The 20,205-nt window shown below is 33.1% G+C and overlaps 1 protein-coding gene across 1 annotated transcript; it reads right to left on the bottom strand.

Moving 5' to 3' along the window:
• Positions 1 to 16,814: 16,814 nt before the first annotated feature.
• Positions 16,815 to 19,760, bottom strand: LOC133690673 (transcription factor MYB101). Its single transcript, XM_062110921.1, has 3 exons — positions 19,363 to 19,760; positions 18,091 to 19,006; positions 16,815 to 17,655 (listed from the first exon to the last, which is right to left on the bottom strand). Exons 1-3 carry the CDS (start codon positions 19,702 to 19,704, stop codon positions 17,357 to 17,359), a joined length of 1,557 nt encoding a protein of 518 aa, XP_061966905.1. The 5' UTR covers positions 19,705 to 19,760; the 3' UTR covers positions 16,815 to 17,356.
• Positions 19,761 to 20,205: the final 445 nt, after the last annotated feature.

Raw genomic sequence — 20,205 nt, 5'->3', positions numbered from 1 at the left:
TAAAAAAAAGTCAATTACAGGCTTAATTTTAAAAAAATTTAATTTGGGAAAACAATGGTTAAAATTGCATAATTTTAGAAACCAAATACTAAAATGAAAAGTAGACAAACTAGAAAAATCAATCAATTCAATTTAGAGATTAAATTGAAAGAAAATCCAAGATTTAAAACCCTAATTGAATAAAATTAAAAAAACCAAAAAGCCAAGGATTGTAATTAAAAGGAAAATATATATTAGGGACTAATTGAATTGTTATCCAACTTCGTTTTAGTGCAATTATTTTCAGTCCAATTAAGCTAGTCTAATTTTTCAATCCAATCCAATTAAATCTTAATTTTATTCAATTCAGTCCAATTCTTTAATTGAATTAAATTAAGTAATGCAATTAAATTAGACATTAAACCTAAAAACTCAAATCCAAAATCTAGCCTTTCAATTCAAGAATTCTAGCTCCCAAATTGATTTGTTTTCAATTCTCCATGATAAACCCCTCAATCCTAAAAACCCAGCAAGTTCATTCAAATTCACTCAACAATTAAAACTCAAATTCTTATTTACAATAACCATTAAAAATCTAAAATTTTCAGTTACAATCACCAATTGAATTTCTAGATTCTCAGCTTATAACCCATGCCTCCCTTTCCATAATAAAAGCTATAAGAACAACACAAAAAGATAAGAGGAGAACACTAGAAAAACCCTATTGTTACAGCTTTCAATTCATCATCCAACCCACTGCCTTCCATCTTTTCTCAAAGTCTCCTAACCAAACCTGTTTTTCTCCCAACCAAACTCATACAAAGAACAATATTGAAAAACATCATCTCTCTACCCCTCATGGTTTCTCCTAAGAAACATATTCAATTTTCACACGTAACCTCTCAAGCCTCCATCAACAACACATAAAATTTCCCTAGCTTTAAACTATCACTACCTTCACCCAAACCAATTCTCCATTAACTAAAAAAAGAACAACCATAAAATAATCAAACCTCACCTAAAATCACAACCATAAAATAACAAAACCTCACCTAAAATCACAACCAAATCAAATTAAAATAGACCTAAGAAAAAACCATTAACCATATTAGACCCTGCCACACATTCCATAACCATAACCAAACAATCATCCAATCATCTTGTCGCACGTGGGCGGCATCGCGGCGGATATCCCACTTTAAATCTAGGAAGTGTGTATGGTATCTATCTGGCACATATGGGGGGACAAGAAAATCTAGTCTCTTATTGGTGGAAAATGGAATGGGAGTCGCCACCTAGTATTTTGGTCACTAGGAACCCTAACTGGTCTCAGAGATCGGGTACGGGGACTGGTTGCGTAAAGGGAAGTTATTAGCACCCCAAATACACCATACCTAAGGTAAGCTGCATTGTTTTATTGTCTGATAAAAAGCTAAGGTGTTATTATATTTCTAGTTGTTGGTCTGTCTATGGTTCAAGAAAAGTCCTCCTCAATAAGGAGATCCTTATCTTATCGGGTAAAACCTAACCGTTCTAACGTCTATGTAAAAAACCATATTTTTAATATCAAGAATACGTTTTATGTATAAATTCATAATCTCAGATACTAAAAGAAGACAAAAAGATTTTTTTAGAATTTTTGAAATATTGGCCTAGTTCTCATGGCTTGAAAAAACTGGTTATTAAAGCCAAAATGCATGCTAATACATATATTGTTTTGAAATTTCCTTTGTTGTGTGAAAATTTGATGTTATAATATATATATATATATATATATATATATATATATATATATATATATATATATATTGGAGAGACTAGGCCGTATGCATGAAAACAAAACATTTTTTGAAAACTTGACAAAAACCGGGTATTTTAATACCGGATTTGTATCTTTACAGTATAAAAATACAAACCGATATTGATCAAAATATAGTAATAAAATTACAGAAAATCACATATTTTTTGAAATAATTTTTGAAGATTTTTTGTTCGAACGGGCCAGACCCGGCCCAAAAGGAAACTGGGCCGAAATCAACCCAAAATAAATTGGGCCTGCTTTCTACAGGGCTGGACTCAGCCCAGCCCAAAACCACATGCCTGGTTACTGTTCACTGTACAGTAACTGGGGTTGGTATGCAGGTGAACAATAACCCGTTAATTAATTAGCCAGTTACTGTGCACACAGTAACTGGGTAATTATTTTCTTGCTTGCAGAACGTGCACAGTGCACGTTCTGCATGCAAGGCGATGAACAGTAAACAGAGATAAGGGTCAGAGGGCTGACCTGTGGTGGCTCTGAAGGCGGTGCTGCTGGCGGTTGCTGACCGAAGGATGGCCGGGAGGGTGGTCGGCCTTTCTTCTATGTTTTTCCCTACTCTGTTCTCCTCTGTTTCTCTTTTCTTCTTCTGTTTCTCACGACGCTCTTCCCTCTCGCGGTGGTTCTGCTGTTGTTTGGCAGCTTTGATGGTGCTGGTGGTAGTGGGGAGGACGCTTGATGACAGCAGCTATTTTCTTCTTCTTCTTCCCCGTGCAGAGGCGTAAGTTGCTGCCTTTTCTTCAATGGTGCTGCAATGGGTGAGAGGAAGATGATAAGCTGAGGAAGGCTGACTATGGCGTGGGCAGTGCTGCTGTGTTTGTGCTCCTGGTGGCGTTGATGTCGCGGCGGCTGGCTGTGACGGTGGTCGGTGGCTGAGGGAGCCCGGTGACAGCAGCTGTTCTTTCCTCTCTGCAGCAGCTCCCTCCCTTCCATTTTTTGCTTTCTTTCCTCCCTCTGGTGTTTCCTTCTGTCAGCGGTTCAGGGGAGGTGGGGAGGTGAAGGTAACAAATCAATGGTGTTGGCAGTGTTAGTGAATTTGTTATGTTTCAGAGCTTCCCCGTTTTCTCCCCTTCTTTTCCTATCTCGTTTCCTCTCTTCCCTCCCCTTCAGAGCTTCACAGTAGCTTTCTTTGTTTCAAAACTTCCCTCCCCTCTCTTTCAAAACTCCCCATCTCCTTTAGTTTTCTAGCCCTCTCACTCGTTCAAACTCCTCCTCTCGTCCTTCCAATCCCCCCTCCTGCTGCTGGTGTTGAGAGCAATATTTATAGGTTAGAGGGGCGTGGGCTGCTGTTGCGCGTGGGGAGCAGGGGAGCGGCCTGCTGTTGTGCATTGGAGCAGGGCACGCGACGGTTGGTCGGCCAGACAGGGGGCGTGGGGCTTGAGGTTCGGTCACTGTTCCATGTTTTAAGGGGGCGTGGGCTTTAGGCAGCGTGCGGAGAGAGAGAAATGAACAGTGTTTCTTTTTTTTTCTTTTTATTTTATTTGTGGTGACCCAAAAATAGGTTACAACACATCTCTTCGCTAAAGAAATAATAATCATCAAACCACTACCCAACTATCAACCACCACATATCTGTTGTTTTCCTCTCAATAACCACCATTGTCGATTCACTACAATCAATCCCTCATCAAAAGCACCTATAACAACCTTTCTTTACATAAAAAAAACCCCATCATCTTTGACCCATCTACAACTTCCTCCTAAAATAGACCAACAACTATCAAATCTTTCACATGACAACACCTCACACATCTCCCCCCCTTCTTTTAGTAGTTTCCTAAAATAAAAGGTCTTAAGTCACTAACAAAGAAGACTCCCAAATCAATTTGATTTCAATTGATTTTTATTTTTTTATTTTTTTATCTTGCAGGTTTTATAATTAGAAACGTGAGATATATGCTCACTATAACTTCAGAAATCAACAAGATAACGTGTGAGAGGCACACGTGCCACTTGGCCTAATTGGATTTTCCAACAATTCTTTTTGGTGTTCTTTCTCCCCAAAGGTTGATTTCGAATCTAAGATGGATACATTGTTATTTATGTGTTTATGCTAATACTTTTTCTTATGCACGAGTTTGATTCATGCATGTATGAGTCCAAATATTATTAATAACAATATTCTCATAAAATGATAATAAGAATAATAATAACAAAGGATATATATATAAAAAATGATGATTTCTTTATGCAAATTTGTTCGTGAATGTGATGTAATGTTTTGGGTTGGGTTAGCATGATCCTATTAAGGTCCATTGAGTAAAAATGATGGCACATGGGCTTGTTTTTTAAAACTAAGTAAAATCAATGAAAGCCCAATTCAACTTTTTACCATCCTTATAGGTTAAATGTCTTTTTTTTAATTTAAAAAAGGCTACTTGACAAGTCTCATTTATTTAAAAGGATCAACGTAAAATTTTTTTATGAAAGAAAAGTCTTTTTTTTTAGGGATTAATGCTAATTTTTTTAGAGAAAGGGCTAAATTAACAAGTCTCCTTTATAAGGGATTGATGTCAAAATTTTCACAAATGTCTTAATTAATGAGTCTTTTATTTTTAGAGACTGATGTCAATTTGTTTTTTTTTTTGTAAATAATCATAAATAAAATATAAATCATAAATAAGCTAAAAATAGTTAGGAAATCTAACATCAATTAAAATATAAATTTATGAGAAAAACACATAGTAAATGTAACCTTTCATTTGAAAGTATGAGGTAAAGGTGACATTGATCTTCCTTTAAGCATAGCTAATTGTTTACCTGAATCTCTAAAACTAATGCTAATTTTTAAAACTCATAGTTTCCTTTAATAACTAGGTGGCAATTCCAGTTTCCCACATATATTTTCCCATTTTATTTTAGAGAGTCCCAGTCGATATTATGGTGTGATAAGGGGAATGTGCATCACTCTATCACATCAAAGTTTCTTCCACACAACGAGAATGGTGTTTAGGAGCTGGTGTAGTCTCGTGGACATCATGTCTAGATTTTTTTTTATGATAGGGGCATGTGAATAAGATTAAGACTCAAAAGAATATTGATGGAGATAGTCATGCCCATGTCTAGGGTATGTTGAGGAGTGTAGGCTACATTTGAGAGTTAAAGTATTATGTCTACTTCACATGTTGTTTTGTCCTATTTTTCATGGAATTGAAATTGTCTCTATACACCTAGCGCTTGTAATGAAGTTGTATATTGACTTTTCTATTGATGAAATGAAAAAGGTACGAAGCTATTCTTGTATGGATATGAAAATGTTATTGTGCACCTCCATTTATTAGGGGAGCTGCAAGAGACCTAGGGGAACTGGAGTCCATATGGTAGGGAGATTAGTTACTTTCCTTTGTTTTAGGGTTTTGTCAACCATGAACAATATTTTTGATGAAGAGTGAAAGAGAATGAACTAGTTTTTTTTTTGTTATGTTTACCACAAACAACACAACTGATAAAATAGTGAAAAACTTTAGACAGATTAAGTTTTTTCAGTATAGTATTGTGTGTGGTGACTGACCTGTAAAACAAGTCCCTTATTAGGACAAAAGACCCTTCGATTCTTAAGCTAGCAAATATAAGAGGAATGTGTGTGTAGAAAAAGTGTTATAGTGAATAATATAAGTATGCTTGAGTAAGTTTAAGTTAACATGTTTGGGCCTGAATCACTTATCTTTAAGACCTTCATTCTTACATAGTATCCCGTGGCATTTATAAATATTAGAGGTGAAATAAGCTTACCTTGTGGAGAGCTTATTTAGTTGAGAGGGAAAAGTGATGAGGAATACCTGCTTCCCTAGAAAGTTGAGTACTTGGTTAAAATGTCACACTTACCATTGATGAATAGGTTGATGCTAGAAGGTAAATAATAATAAGGGTAGCAATCGATAAAGGTTGGTACGGAGTTAGGCTTAGGGAGGAAAGGTTGGCCTAAGAAGTTTAGTGAGAAATTGTTTATTGGCAAGAGAAGGTGGGGTGGTGTGGTGTGTGATGAGTGTGATACATATTTGGGTTAAAAATATTTGAAATGCATGCCTAATAAGTAGGCTAAAAAGCTGGGGGATAGTTGTGAGAAAAATAAAATAATAAAAAACATAAATAGAAAGAGAAGAGAGGGAAGAGGGAGAAAAGAGAGAGAAGGATAAAGTAATAAGGGAAAATGTGAGAGAGAGAGAGAAAGAAAGAGAAAAAAAAGGAGAAAAGGAGAGAGGGAGGAGAGAACAACTGAGGCAACTTAATTGGGCTATCAAGGTTATAGGCCAAACCGAGCTACAAATATAGAAGCCCTGGCCTGGGCTGTTGTTTTTTTTTATTATTAGTATTCTTCCTTAAGGAGTGAGGTTGCTAGTTGGTACCTCTTGACTCACATGGACATTGTTTTTAAAACTATTTTATTCAATATTCACTTTTTTCATCAATTAGATTTAATTTTGTATATAAGTTTTGAGTTAAGGTTTTAGATATGAGAATGCTAAACTATAATATGTAATTGAGAAATTTTTTTTCTTTTTTTTTGGCCGAGGGAGGGGGCGAGGTTGGGAAGGTAGATTTTAAGAACTTTGATATATTTAGGACTAAAATGAAAACTTTGTCAAACTTTAGTCCTGGATGAAGAAGGAAGCAAAGTTTCCATTACATAAAAACTGACAGATAAGCAAAAAATGAGGGAAAAGAGATGGAAAAATTAACATTTACATGGTTTGAGGACGAGCTGAGTGATGGCAACACAAGGTTGATGGGTAGAGGAATCAATGGCTTGAATTAAGGTGGTGTGAGAAATGCCTTAGCTAGTGCTTGAAATGTATAGACAAGTGAACGTTCCCACCTCTACGTAGTGCCCTTAAAAAAACCCTGAAAGAACATCTAAACAAGGTGAAAATATTATAGATAGATGCTCCACCATCGTTCTAAGGTGCTTGAATTATGATATACAATAAAAATTTCCATGGGTTTTTCTTTTTTAAGACAAGACAAGTTTTGAGATTGATCCATAATTTTCCTTACTCTAGTTATGCATTGATATATAAATAAAGAAAGCAACATGTGATATAATTATAATTCAATCATAGAATAAGAAAATTAATATATTTTATCAACACAATACTGTCGATTTTTACTTATCACTAATAATATCGATTATAAAATTTAGTGATTTGGAAGGGCTTACCTAAAATATGTTTGATCTCCTCTCTCAAGGCTTTACAATTCTTAGTAAAGTGACCATAACTTATATGAAAAAAAGAAAAAAGGAAGAAAATAAAAATCTCCTTCTTTCCCCTTTCTAGTTAACTTAACAGGTGAATCAACACTTAACCTATTTGTAATGGCCTTAAAATTTTTGTTATAGAAATATTAAATGGTGTGTACCTTTTTTTTCCTCTAATTAAACACTTCTAACATAAAGACCAAGAATCTAACTTCTTTAAAAATCCCTACTCGAACTCTCTTCCTCTCTATCCTTCTTAAGCATGGACCTAGAGCTATAATGATTTCTAAATATTTCATCATATAGCCTCTTTGACATTTCTATAACTTCATGAAAATGAATATACCTCTCACTTTTGCTCTTAAACTCTTGCATGGATTTAGGCTCCTCTAAAGCTAGAGATCTTTTAAATTCCTCACTACAAACTAATGTCATCAAGCTTGAAATAGTTGTTGCCACTGTAAAATCTACTATCTCAAGTGTTTTTTTTTTTTATAAACATCTGTATAAAGTCTCTAAACAATTCATTCCTTCCCTAAATTATTGTTAACAACAACACTGATGTTCTTTTAGGTCATCTGTTCATTGCAAAGTTTTTCAGAAATTGTTCGAACAACTTAGGAAAAGAATCTATTGATCTAAGAAAAATCAGTAAGCTATATATGTACTCTTCCTCAAATAGTGGAAGGAAAAGCCTTTTATAAAATTGGATCATGAAATATATATAAACTTATGACCGACTTATAACTATTTAAATGATCTGATGGATCAGATAAACCATTATATGACTCCAGATGTGGTATCCTATGAACAGAAGGCTCTGTTTCTAAAATTTTATTTATGAAAGGGGATTCCATACTCGACCTTCCATCACACTTTTAAGCTCCCTCCTTAGTCACTTATTGTCGAACTAACTTTACCGTTCTTATATCTAGATCGTCCTCTATCACATTCCCCACATGTTCCTTTTTCCATTCTCTTTCCTGTTATTAGCATAATCCTCACCAAACTATGATTTCTTATATGTTAAAAGTAAACTGGATTGCTGAAGAATTAGTTGAACCGATCAACTAATTAGGAACTGGTCGACTAGTTGGAACATAACAACCAATTAAATTAAATGAATCGATCGAAGGACTAAAAAAGGTATGTCTATTTTACAGAATACTTTTCCTTATTAGTTTAGGTTTTTCTTTTGTTAATTTAATTCCTCGTTTGTTTAGGAATTTATACCTATAAATAGACTTGCAGTCAGAACGTGAGAGAGATAATATATAGAAAAGAATAAGAGTGCATCTTTGAGAAAACACTTAATGAAACATTCTTTCCTTTCATAGTTTTTTTTTGTTTTGCTATTTTAATTTGTTGTTTATAAACTCCTACCACACTAATTTTCTTCCAACAAGTGGTATTAGAGCTTGTTATTTGTTGTTTGACTTGGCCAATACAAACTTCTAACTTCAATATCCTTGTTTGACAAATGATAATTATAAAATTTGTTATATTCATGTGAAAGCTTGGCTAGGTTTCCAAGATGTGTGGGAAATGATTGAAAAAGGCTTTGATGAGCCTATAGAAGGAGTAATGTTGACTTCAGCTCAAAGAGAGGTTGTGCAATAGGTGTGAAAGAAGGATCAATAAACAATTACAATTATCAACCAATGTCTAGATGATGCTGTTTTTAAGATGGTGGCTAATGCAACCACTACCAAATAAGCATGAAAAGTTTTGCAACAATCAAATTAAGGAGCTACCAATGTCAGAAAAGTACACCTATAAAAGTTACGAGGTGACTTTGTAAAGCTACATATGCTTGAATTAGATTACTTTACTAAAATAATGGTCATATATAATAAAATGAACCAATATAAGGAGAAGATGGAGGAAACATGTGTGGTAGAAAATATTCTACATTCGCTCTAAAAAAAGTTTCATTATGTGGTGATCGCGATAGAAAAATAATAAAATATGGACCATTTGAATATTCAAGGACTCATGGAAAAATTATAAGCCCATGAAGAAAGAGTCAATGACATTCAAGAAAACATGTGTGCACAAACACTTTTTTCAAAACACTATTTAAAAGGGTTTTAAATATATCCAAGGAGGTAGAGGGTGTGGACAAGATAAAGAAGAGGATAAAGAGGCAGATTTAGAAGAGGAGGTCAAGGCAACCTCAACAAGTCGACTAGATGAAGCAAACCAGTTGACCAGTTCAACTAACAATGGCAATCCAAGACCTAAGTTTGATAAAACAAAAGTTAAATGTTACAATTATAAGAAGATAAGTCATTATGTTAGGGATTGCTGGAATCCAACTAGAAGGGTTGGAGAGAATGTCAATCTTGTTGTAGAAAATAAGAAAGAAGTCACCCTATTACCAGTGCATGATGAACGAATACAAGAAAAAGAAAACATGTGGTAAATAGACAATGGTGCCAATAATAACATTTGTGGAGATAAAGACAAGTTTATGGAGCTTGATAAATCGATTAAAGGTAATGTCACCTTCATGGATCATTCAAAAGTTTCCATAAAAGGGAAATGTACGATTCTTATTAGATTAAAAAATGATAGTCATCAATTTATTGATGATGTTTATTATATCCCAACTGTAAAAAGCAATATATTGAGTTTGGGATAATTGCTGGAGAAGGATTATAAGATTAAGATAAAAAATCATACTTTGACATTACTTGATATTTATGAAGCTACTATTGCAAAGGTAACCATGACAAATAACATAATGTTTTTGCTAAACATAGAGATGAATGTGCTTAAATGCTTAAAAGCATGTGTGTAATATGAGACTTGACTTTGACATATGAGATTTAGGCATGTAAATTTTGTTAACTTGAAGATGATGGAACAAGAGGAGATGTTGAAGGGTCTACCATTTATTATACATCCAAACTAGTTGTGTGAATGATGTTTAGTGGGCAACCAATTCCGCAAGAACTTTCCAAAAAAGTCTATATCTAGAGCAAATCAACCTCTACAATAGATACATGCAGACATATGTGGTCCTATTCAATGATGCTTATTTGGTAAAAATATGTATTTTCTCCTTTTTTATGATTATAGTAGAAGAACATGGGTATACTTCTTAAAGAAAAAGTCTAATGTATTTAACTGTTTTTAAAAGTTCAAGGTATTAATTAAAAAAATGGTTATTCTATAAAATCATTTGGGATATATAAGGTGTAAATTTTGTTCTAATGAGTTTAATAAGTTATATAAAGATCATGATATAAAGAGACTCCTAACAGTGCTTAGATCACCACACCAAAATGACATGGTAGAGATAAAAAATAAAAGCATCCTCAACATGGCAAGAAACATGCTCAAAACCAAAAAGATGCCAAATAAGTTTTAGGATGAAGCTATAGATTATGATGTTTACTTGTCAAATAGGAGTCCTATGAAAGGCTTAAATGACATGACTCCACAAGAAACATAGAATGAAAACATTCTAAGTGCTACTCACTTGAAAATGTTTGAAAGCATTAGTTATATGCATATAGATGATTAAGTAAAGACCATGCTAGATGACAAGAGAAAAAAAATGATCTTTTTAGGCTATGATAAAAAGTCCAAATGATATAAGCTTTACACCCTCAACGAATGAAAAATGGTGATTAGTAGAGATGTCAAATTTTATAAAAAAGAAGCATGAGATTGGAAGATAGATGATGGCGAGAAATAGAACTTTTACCTGTTTTTTATGAAGAGAAGGAGATATATAAAGATCATCAAGAACTTGCTACAATTCCACAATCACCAATGAACTCAACTTTTCCTTTATCTTCTTCTTTTAGTGGAAGTTCCAGTAGTGACAACCCACCTAGTCCACCAAGAAAGACAAGGAGCCTTAATGACTTGTTTAATGTAACTAATTCAATTGATGCTGATCTAACACTATATTGTCATCTTGACACATGTGAATCAATAATGTTTGAAAAAAAAATAAAGCATTAAAAGTGGAGAATTGCTATGGATAAAGAGATTACATCAATTGAGAATAATGACACATAGAAATTGAATCCTAGACCAAAAGAAAATAAGCCAATAGATTTCAGGTAGATCTACAAAGAAAAAAAGATTATCAAAGGACAATTAGAGAATTACAAAGCGAGATTGGTAGCAAAAGGCTATAGTCAAAAGCAATGAATTGACTATGATGAAGTTTTTGCCCCAGTTGTTGGATTGGAGACCTTTCGATTGATAATTACCATAACTACTCAACATAGATGGAAGATCTACCAAATGAATGTAAATCAACAACCTTTCTAAATGGATTTCTTGCAGAGAATGTCTATATTAAGCAACCTATGGGTTATCAAGTAAAGGGACATGAAGATAAGGTGTTAAAGCTAAAACAAAACCTTGTATGGATTGAAGCAAACCCCGAGAGCTTGGTATAGTTGCATTGATATTTATTTTTTGAAGAATGGATTTGTAAAATAGCCCCATAAATATGCTATCTATGTAAAGATAAAATACAGTGGCGATACTCTTATTATATGATTGTGTGTGGATGACTTGATCTTTACGGGCAATAACCCAAAGATTTTAGAGACTTTAAGCAAACAATGGTCAAGGAGTTTGAGATGAAATATACTGATCTTATTACCTACTATTTAGGGATTGAGATCAAACAAGAAGAACATGAAGTCTTTGTAAATCAAGAGAAGTTTACAAAAAAGATTCTTAAGAAGTTCAAGATAAATGATTGTGCAAAAGTGAATACTCTAGTTGAGTGTGGAGTGAAAGTATCAAAGAATGATGAATGAGAGAAGATAAACTCCACAACATTCAAGAGCCTAGTTGGAGGTTTGAGATACTTGACATGCACTTGTCCAGATATTCTTTTTGGAGTAGTACATGTGAGTAGATTCATAGAGATACCAATTATAACACATTTCAAAGTATTGAAGCAAATTCTTCAGTATATCAAAAGTACTTTTGATTTTGACTTATCCTATAGATATTCTAACAACTTTGAACTTGTGGGTTACAATGGTAGTGATTGGGCTAGAGATATGAATAATAGAAAGAGCAATACATATTTTGTCTTCAGTATATCAAAGAAGTAATCTATAGTCACATTATCAATTTGTGAAGTTGAATATGTAGCTGCTACAATATATTTTTATCATTCCATATGACTAAGAATATTATTGAAAGAGTTGATAACACAACAAGAAAAGCTCATAGAAATTTATGTGGACAACTTACCAACCATTGTTTTAGCAAAGAATCATGTGTTTCATGACAGAAGTAAGCACATTAACACAAGATTTTATTGCCTACGAGATTGTATTACAAACAAAAAAGTTGAAGTCAAGTATGTAAAGACTCAAGACCAAGTCGTATTTTTATAAATATGATGTTTTTGCCAAAATAAGAGATATACTAAGAGTTATAAAGAAATCAAGTTTAAGGGGGGATGATGAAAGTAAACCATATTTCTAAAGAATTAGTTGAATTGGTCAACCAATTAGGAACAAGTCAATCGGTTAGAGTAGAGCAACCGGTTGAATTAAATGAATTGGTCAACTGGTTCAAAAAATGATCGATTGGTCGAGTCGACATAATACTTTTCCTTGTCAGTTTATTCTTTTGTTAATTTAAGTTTTTGATTGTTTAGAACTTTATGCCTATAAATAAACTTGTAATTAAAATGTGAGAGAGACAATATATAGAAGAGAATAATAGTGTATCTTTGAGGGGAAAAAAATAATGAAACATTCATTCCTCTCAAACTTTCTTCTTGTTCTTTAGTTTTGCTATTTTGCCTTGCTATCTATAAACTCCTACCACACTAATTTTCATCCAACATTAACTTCCTTGGTTTCATATTCTCTTCGAGCTCGTGTTGAGATCGATCAACTTTACCCTAGTCATGTACAACCTTATAACCATCTCATTTATACTATTATAATGAGAAACTCTCTACTTGTCCCTCTTTTATCATATTTATTCCTTGCTCATTCTCCAATTCATCATTTCTATAAAATCCCTATTAGTCGATACCATAATACTCGTAATTGCAGCAATAATTGTTGCTACCATGCTCATGTTGGTTGCACGTATAACAATCTTTTAATCAAAAATCCACAAACAACGTCAAATGTTATGTGTGTTCTTCTTCTTCTTCTTCTTCTTCTTATGAATTGTGAGTTATTGAACCCATCCTTTCATTTCCTTTTTTTTAGTATTAAATGAGGAAAATTCCATTATTTGTCCTTAATTACATAAAAGTAAATTTCTAATTAAAGGGGTTAAAGTCAGTTGATATGATTAGTGAGAAACAATTATATAAGCATGATAACACTAGAAAAACATTGATGTGAACCTCGTGGTCACACAACCCATAATCAAGATTGAAACCTAATCCTGAAAAGCCAAAAGAAGTGTAATAGGAGTGAGACATATTATAAACTAATTCCAAGACACCAGTACTATTGGAATGAAGTTGAATGATGACCCGAAGCCAGTTAATCTTTAATAAGTTAGATTCAGTTCGTTCAAGAACCAAATAATGCAAGAATATGTTTCACACGTTAAAACTAAAAAATTTAGAAGTGTTATTCATTAATGGCTGTCAAAATTTAGGCTTACAAGTGTTTACATAGTTCTGTAAAATTAACCCTAATGGATCTACTCTTATGGGCTTTAGTTTTTGACCCATATACAAAAATTGACCCAAAACCTTTACTATTAAGCTCAAACCCTGATCCAAACAAGCCTTTGATTTTAGCTGAAAACAAAGTATGAATTAAGCTCAAAGAAGCCTTGGGTTATAGCTAACAAAATGAAAATAAAGCTCGTAAGTCCTAAGTCTTTATATGCCGTGAGAAGAGAAAAGAAAATATTGTAGGTCTGATACAAGACTTATTTATAGCTTATAATGTTGCCCAATAATCCTGGGAACTAAAAGAGAAGTTGTTGCCTCTTTGGTTTCCAAGTTATAATAGGATTCTGATCTCAACATTATATTTATCCTTTTTTTGGAAGGAAAAGAATGTCGCCTTTAATGATATTTTTTTCCACCTCTTGGTATCCATTCAATATTAAGAAATACAATTAAATTGCTGAATTATTCTCCTTGCACAATAAAGAGACTACTTTGGCCATGTGTTTCCTAAGTCAACTTGGATTCCTTTGTTTTCTTTGTTGTGTTTTCTCTTCATCTGTCAAGGAAATAAAATAAAATAATATATCCTAATATTTAAAGGAAATAATCAATGTTTCCACACATAATAAAAAATCCAATATTAGTTAGGACTCCATGAAACATATGGAAACATCACATAACAAGGCTGACCGAAACTGATACAAAATTGCAGCCTTGTTGTCGAAACTTCATAGCTCAAATAAGGGTGGATTAGGCCTCTCTTGTACATGAATTAAATGCACTAAGACCTTCTCTTAATGCTCTAAAGGATCCCCAAGTTCATCCTTAACTGAAACTTGCACAACCAGTCCATTCGATGTTTTTTTCAATGCCTTTGCTTTGAACCTTATGATGGACCCATTTGGAACATGTAATGGATCTTTGGTGTTGACGGGTTGATCCATATAAAAAATTTTTGTAAAACAAAAACCCTTCGGAAGAACTATTTATTAAAATCCTTAGAGTAAGTTAATAAGAAACAATTAGGATTATTTACTCAATTTCCATTCTTCATTAAAAAAAAAAAGCATTTGTTATTATCTTATGCACTAGAGAGTTCCATTCCAACTTATAAATCACATGTTTAGATAATTATTTCCTCAGAGTTATAACTTCTTACATCTCTCTTTCACGTCCCTTAAATTTTGATTTTGTTAATATATTAGTTTTTTTTGTCTATACTTGACTTGAATAGTAAGGAGAAAAAATTACTTTGTCGAAATTTCTATCTTTTATCTAATTTTATCACCATTATTATAAACAAATATGCACGCTATAATATTTAAACTGAATATTTAAAAAAATCATAAAATGAATAAAAAAACACCGACAAAAAATAAAGTGAAAAAAGTGAAACAATTAATTATAAAAAATAGTTAGAAAAATCATACTCGAGAGGAGAAGGAAAAAACCTCGTTGGAAAATCATTGTCGCTTTGCTATGGACACTATCCCATTACTAGAAAATGCTCATCGAGACAATTATAATACCAGAGTAAAAGGCTATATGACTACATCGAAAAGATGTCACATACCGTTATAGCAACGACCTAGAAAACAAACAATGTAAAATATCATGAAGTGAGCGTCTCGTCCTTATATTTAATCAATTAATTAAATTTAATTTAAAAACAAAAATTCTTTAAAAAGATAACATTTAAGAAAGAAAGACAATAAAAAAAAAGACTTGAGATAACCTGAGTCATTTTTAAAATTAGTTCAAAATCCTATAGAAAGCATATAAAAAAATAACAAAGCCTAACACCCAATTACATAAATGTTGAAGAATTAAATTAAAAATTATTTACTTTAAAAGGGGGAAGAAAAAAAACACCAAGCAACCTTGAGCGAATCTTCGAAACTCGGTTTAAATTTCTAAAGTCATAACTCGTGAAATACTATACTCGGGTTTAACCAAGAAGCTCATTTTCCAATCAATTTAATATTGAAGGATGAAATAGTAAAAAATATTTAAATCTAAGAAATTTGTCATAGTAAAACAAATATCAATTAAAAGAATAAGAATCAAATTTGATATAAAAATAAAATAAAATTAAATGTTAAAGAATGAAATTAAAAATTAAATTCAATTAAGAAAATGATTCAAAACAAAACAAATATTAATAAAAAGAATAAGGACCAAATCTAGTATATGAAAAAAAATTAAAGTATGATGAAATTAAAACAAAATTCAAATTTTATAAATAATTTCATATATAGCTACAAATAACAATCAAAAGAACAGAAACCAAATCTGAAGGGAAAAAAAATTAATGGACTGTTTTGAAATTTTGAAAGCACAAGCATGAAAATTAATGAGGAAAAAAAAAAGAAGAACAAAAAGAAAAGGTTATCAATGCTAAACTGGAGGTTTGTTGGCCATACACGTTATCTAAATATCAAAGCGCTGCCGAGACTGTTTTTATTTTCATTAACTCTCGATAATATACAAAATTGAAAATAACCCTCCCATTTTAAAGCTTAAATTTTGTTGTATGGAATTCAAAACCAGGAATGCAAGTCAAATTTCCAAGGCGCTACTAAATTAAAATGCTTTGATCTAAAACCCTGCTTAAAGCCTGGGCCATGCCTGAGGAGCGCTTTTAACAACATTAGCTGCATATCTGGCCATGCTTGCATTCCTATCTTTTGTGATTTGGTTTGTAAGGCGGCAGTGGGCTGTCATGCACTTGTGCTTATCCTGAATTTGGCTCGATGGAATGCATGAAAAACACACAACTTGTACGAAATGCTTGCGATGCATTTTCAATTTTTCATAGCCATTCGCTGATTTATTGGGGTAATTTTAAAATAATATATTTTTTATTTTTTAAATAAAAATAAAAATTTATTTTGAAATTAATTAGATCATCTCACTCGGGTTTGGTTAGATTAATTGAGTTAGATAAGTTAATTCTTTAAATTAATTTGAAATAAAATTTAATTTAAACGAAACTTTAAATTAATATATTATTACATCGGACTATTATACCAAATTAAATTTAATAACTATGATAATAGTTAATTTCTCTCTGTCTATGATGATTACTTCATTTATAATAAGCTTAATAATAATAATTACAACTTGATAATTTTTTTTACTAAATAATAGTATAGATTGTGTTTAAATAATTTATTATTTATTTACATTTCATGATTTAAGAAAATTATTTAAAAGAAATGCCACATTAACTAATTACCCGGCCCGTAAGGAAGCTTTTGTGAAAGATTTAATTACTCCCAGCATTATTCAATCAATCAATAAGAAACAAGAACTGGAAAAAAAAAAAAACTCGAATATTGTAATTAAGAAAAGGAATGTACGTAAAAAAAGAAAGAATTAGAAGAAAGAAAGGAAAGACACTGCCAACTTGGTTATATTACCAATTGAAGCTAATTAATTAATTATATGAAAAATTAACTAATTATACGCAAAATAAACCATCTTATATAGTCATGATCCATATGCAGACCACATCAACCCTAATTATATAGTACTTTATTCTTTTTTGTTCTTCCTACCTAGGCCTCCTCCATCGATTTGTAAGGTACCCCAGAGACAAGCTCTAACTACAATAAAAAGCTCCAACAAAATCAATCTATCATTTTCCTCGTGAATGCTCTCTATTTGAAGCTTTCTTTCTCGTAAGAACATGCGATTTTTGGTGCAGAAACAGTTGTAATTAACAGATGCCAGGCATGTTGTTCCAATGGCAGGAAACCAGGGCCCTTCCACGGTTTGGAACTGCTTCTGTGTTGGAAGCACGAGTGAGTGAAGCATCTTCCTTAACGTCGGGGTCTCTGTTGTCATCAACAATATTAAGCCCACTGTATGACATTCTATTGGAATTGCGTTCATTTCTGCTTTGACGATTCCACTCTGGGAGTGGCTCCGACGATGGGAAGTTATTAAGCTGGCTGAAGAAGTCATCATCCATGGAATTCAACTCCTGGTCAGCTGCTTCCTCGCTTGGTTTTGTCCCTGAGTAATGCAAAAGCAATTACATTTTCGTATGTATAATCATTAATAGTAAAAATGAACATAAAGGCTTAACACTTAAATAAACTCTTAAAATAGTTTTAAAAATTAAAAAAATAAAAGAAATATCCCATCCGAAGATTTTGTGCTTGATAATAAAAAATTTCAAGAATAGATTCAATTATTCAAGGCTTTATATAGTATCAAAATAAATAAATTATTAATTAATAACCTTCTCTAAAAAATGAAAGAATAGCTAGCTAATTAATGCTACAGAGAGCTACTCATGCAAATTGGGTGAAATACCGTGAGACAATTCAGTCACCAACTAACCAAAGATAACCGTCATAATTACTGCTATGATACAGAGTATTTAACAGTAAACAAAAGAAATCCTGGATTAATAGTGAAAAATTAAAAATAAAAATAAAAACTTACATATATTTGAGGATTGAGACGAGCTCAAATCATCCCACAGTTTTTCACCACAAGAATATTCGCTACCGTTTCTCGGCAACAATTCAACACGATTGGTAGCTTCCTCCCCTACACCTTCCTCCTTTACAGTACTATCCATCGCACGTTTCCCTTCGTTAGATGCCGGCAGCAAGTCATCACTATTTGATTTCCCTTTGGAAGATATGGTCTTGGCCTCCTGCAGTAAAGCATCCAACAAACCGCTATTGTTCATATTGCCTGCCATTCCTTGTTGGCTAGTTTCACTGTTACTGTAGCCATTGTTGTTGCTTTTGTTGGATGCCTCCTCGAAACAAGCACCACCACCCCAAGAAGTTGTCGGCCCTGGTGGTGTTTGGCCTGAAGGAATAAAGCCAATTGGCTGAACTTGACCCCCCATTATAAGTGAAGTAAAACTCACATTGCTTTCCATATCTGCATCATTGTAGAACAGTACTGATGGTGGTGTATTTATCGGGACTGCTTGCCTAGTGGGGTTTTGACTGAATAGATTTGTAGAAAGAGGTGATTGCTGATACGACGAAACAGGAGGCAAAGACAGAGGTAAACAACCATCGTTACTGTTGGTATTAGCAAACAGTTTTAACTGATGGCTCGGATTGGAGTAGAATGCAAGTGGACTAAGATGATTCTGCAAAGGGTTCAAGGGAGTTGCGAAACTATTGATGGGATCAAGGGGTGGAAAACAGAGATCGTAAGGAGATGAGGAGAGTGAGGTAGAGTTGGGTTGTGTTCGTCGGTCTTCTTGGTGGTGAAAACTAAACGCAGCTGTTTTCGCTTGCAAATCTTGGGGGTATATAGGCAGACCAGCTCTTTGAAGTCTTTTCATTCTGGTATTCCAATAGTTCTTGATTTCATTATCAGTTCTACCGGGTAACTGCCATAATAGAGAAAAGATATAATATATCAGAAGCAGGAAGGTACAAAGTACTTGGAAAAAGAGGTGGGGCTAAAGATAACTGGATAGTGCAGAGAAAAAGAGGAAAAAGGGAAAAAAGATGGGCAAGAAATCATAATTAAAGCTCAAGAACATAAATGTAAGAGAAGACTTAATACATCATATTTAATTGGAGAAACTATCATTCTAGATGGCATTTGGTTCTAAAAAAAAAAACTAGATAAAGGGAAAATGGAAAAAAAAATACAACAACTAATAACAAGGATGAGAAGGCATCATTCAAATGGTGGAGATGTAAAAAAAATGCATGAAGCTTCATGCACGAGTACATTTACCTGAGAGGCCATTCGAGCCCATTTATTACCATGTTTGGCATGAAGTTCGATGATGATTTTCTCTTCATCGGGTGTAAAAGAACCTTTTTTTAGATTAGGCCTCAAATGATTTGCCCATCTGAGCCTGCAACTCTTGCCGCACCTCATCAATCCGCAATTCTTCTGCACAGAATTCCAATTTCCTTCTCCATGTTTCTTCACGTACTCTATCAAGATGGCATCTTCCGCTACCGTCCATGGCCCTTTTTTCAAGCCTTGATTGACCCTTTTTGGAGCTGTAGCCTGTCCACTCTCCATCACTACTACTCTATCAATATTGTTGCAGTTCCTATTGCTCATCATCTTGGATGAATTTCCACACCATCAATACCACCACTAGCTGCTCTAGCAAGGCTGAAACTCTTTTGTTTTGTGGTTATGTTTGTGGAGTTGTTTGAGGGTTTAAATAGAGCTAAAATCTGTTTATGAGTCTTTTGATTACGCAATATTAATTGTCCTTGTGTTATTTTCCTTAATGACAATTGTATGTTCTCATTTGCATGCCTCTAATGTTTGCACTTTTTTTTATTATTTGTTGTGCTAGTTCTCTCCTCTATTAAGACGTGTGAGAAATACAGGGAGGAGAGGAGGAAGTGTGAAATTAAAGTCCTTTACCCTTTTTAGCTTCTCTTTTATAAGAGTTTGTGGATTTAGAGAGAAAGATTCAGATGTAGAGAGAGAGAGAAAAAAAAAACCTAAAAAGAAACGTGTAACGTCTCGTTGATATGTGTAGATATTAAATAGATAAAACAAAGTTGGTGAAAAAATTTGGACGTGTCAAATATATAATTTGATAAAGATGTT

Source organism: Populus nigra, chromosome 4 (genome assembly GCF_951802175.1).
Source record: "Populus nigra chromosome 4, ddPopNigr1.1, whole genome shotgun sequence".
NCBI lineage: Eukaryota > Viridiplantae > Streptophyta > Magnoliopsida > Malpighiales > Salicaceae > Populus > Populus nigra.
Note: the sequence above shows the minus strand (reverse complement) of the source record. Positions and strands in the feature narration are given on the sequence as shown.

Bases quoted from the DNA above. Each gene is read 5' to 3' on its own strand.
- LOC133690673 (XM_062110921.1), bottom strand. From the start codon at position 19,704: ATGATGAGCAATAGGAACTGCAACAATATTGATAGAGTAGTAGTGATG. The intron at 19,007-19,362 runs GTAAATGTACTC...CTATTATGGCAG, and splicing joins GGGCTCGAATGGCCTCTCAG to TTACCCGGTAGAACTGATAA. The intron at 17,656-18,090 runs GTAAGTTTTTAT...TGCATTACTCAG, and splicing joins GTCTCAATCCTCAAATATAT to GGACAAAACCAAGCGAGGAA.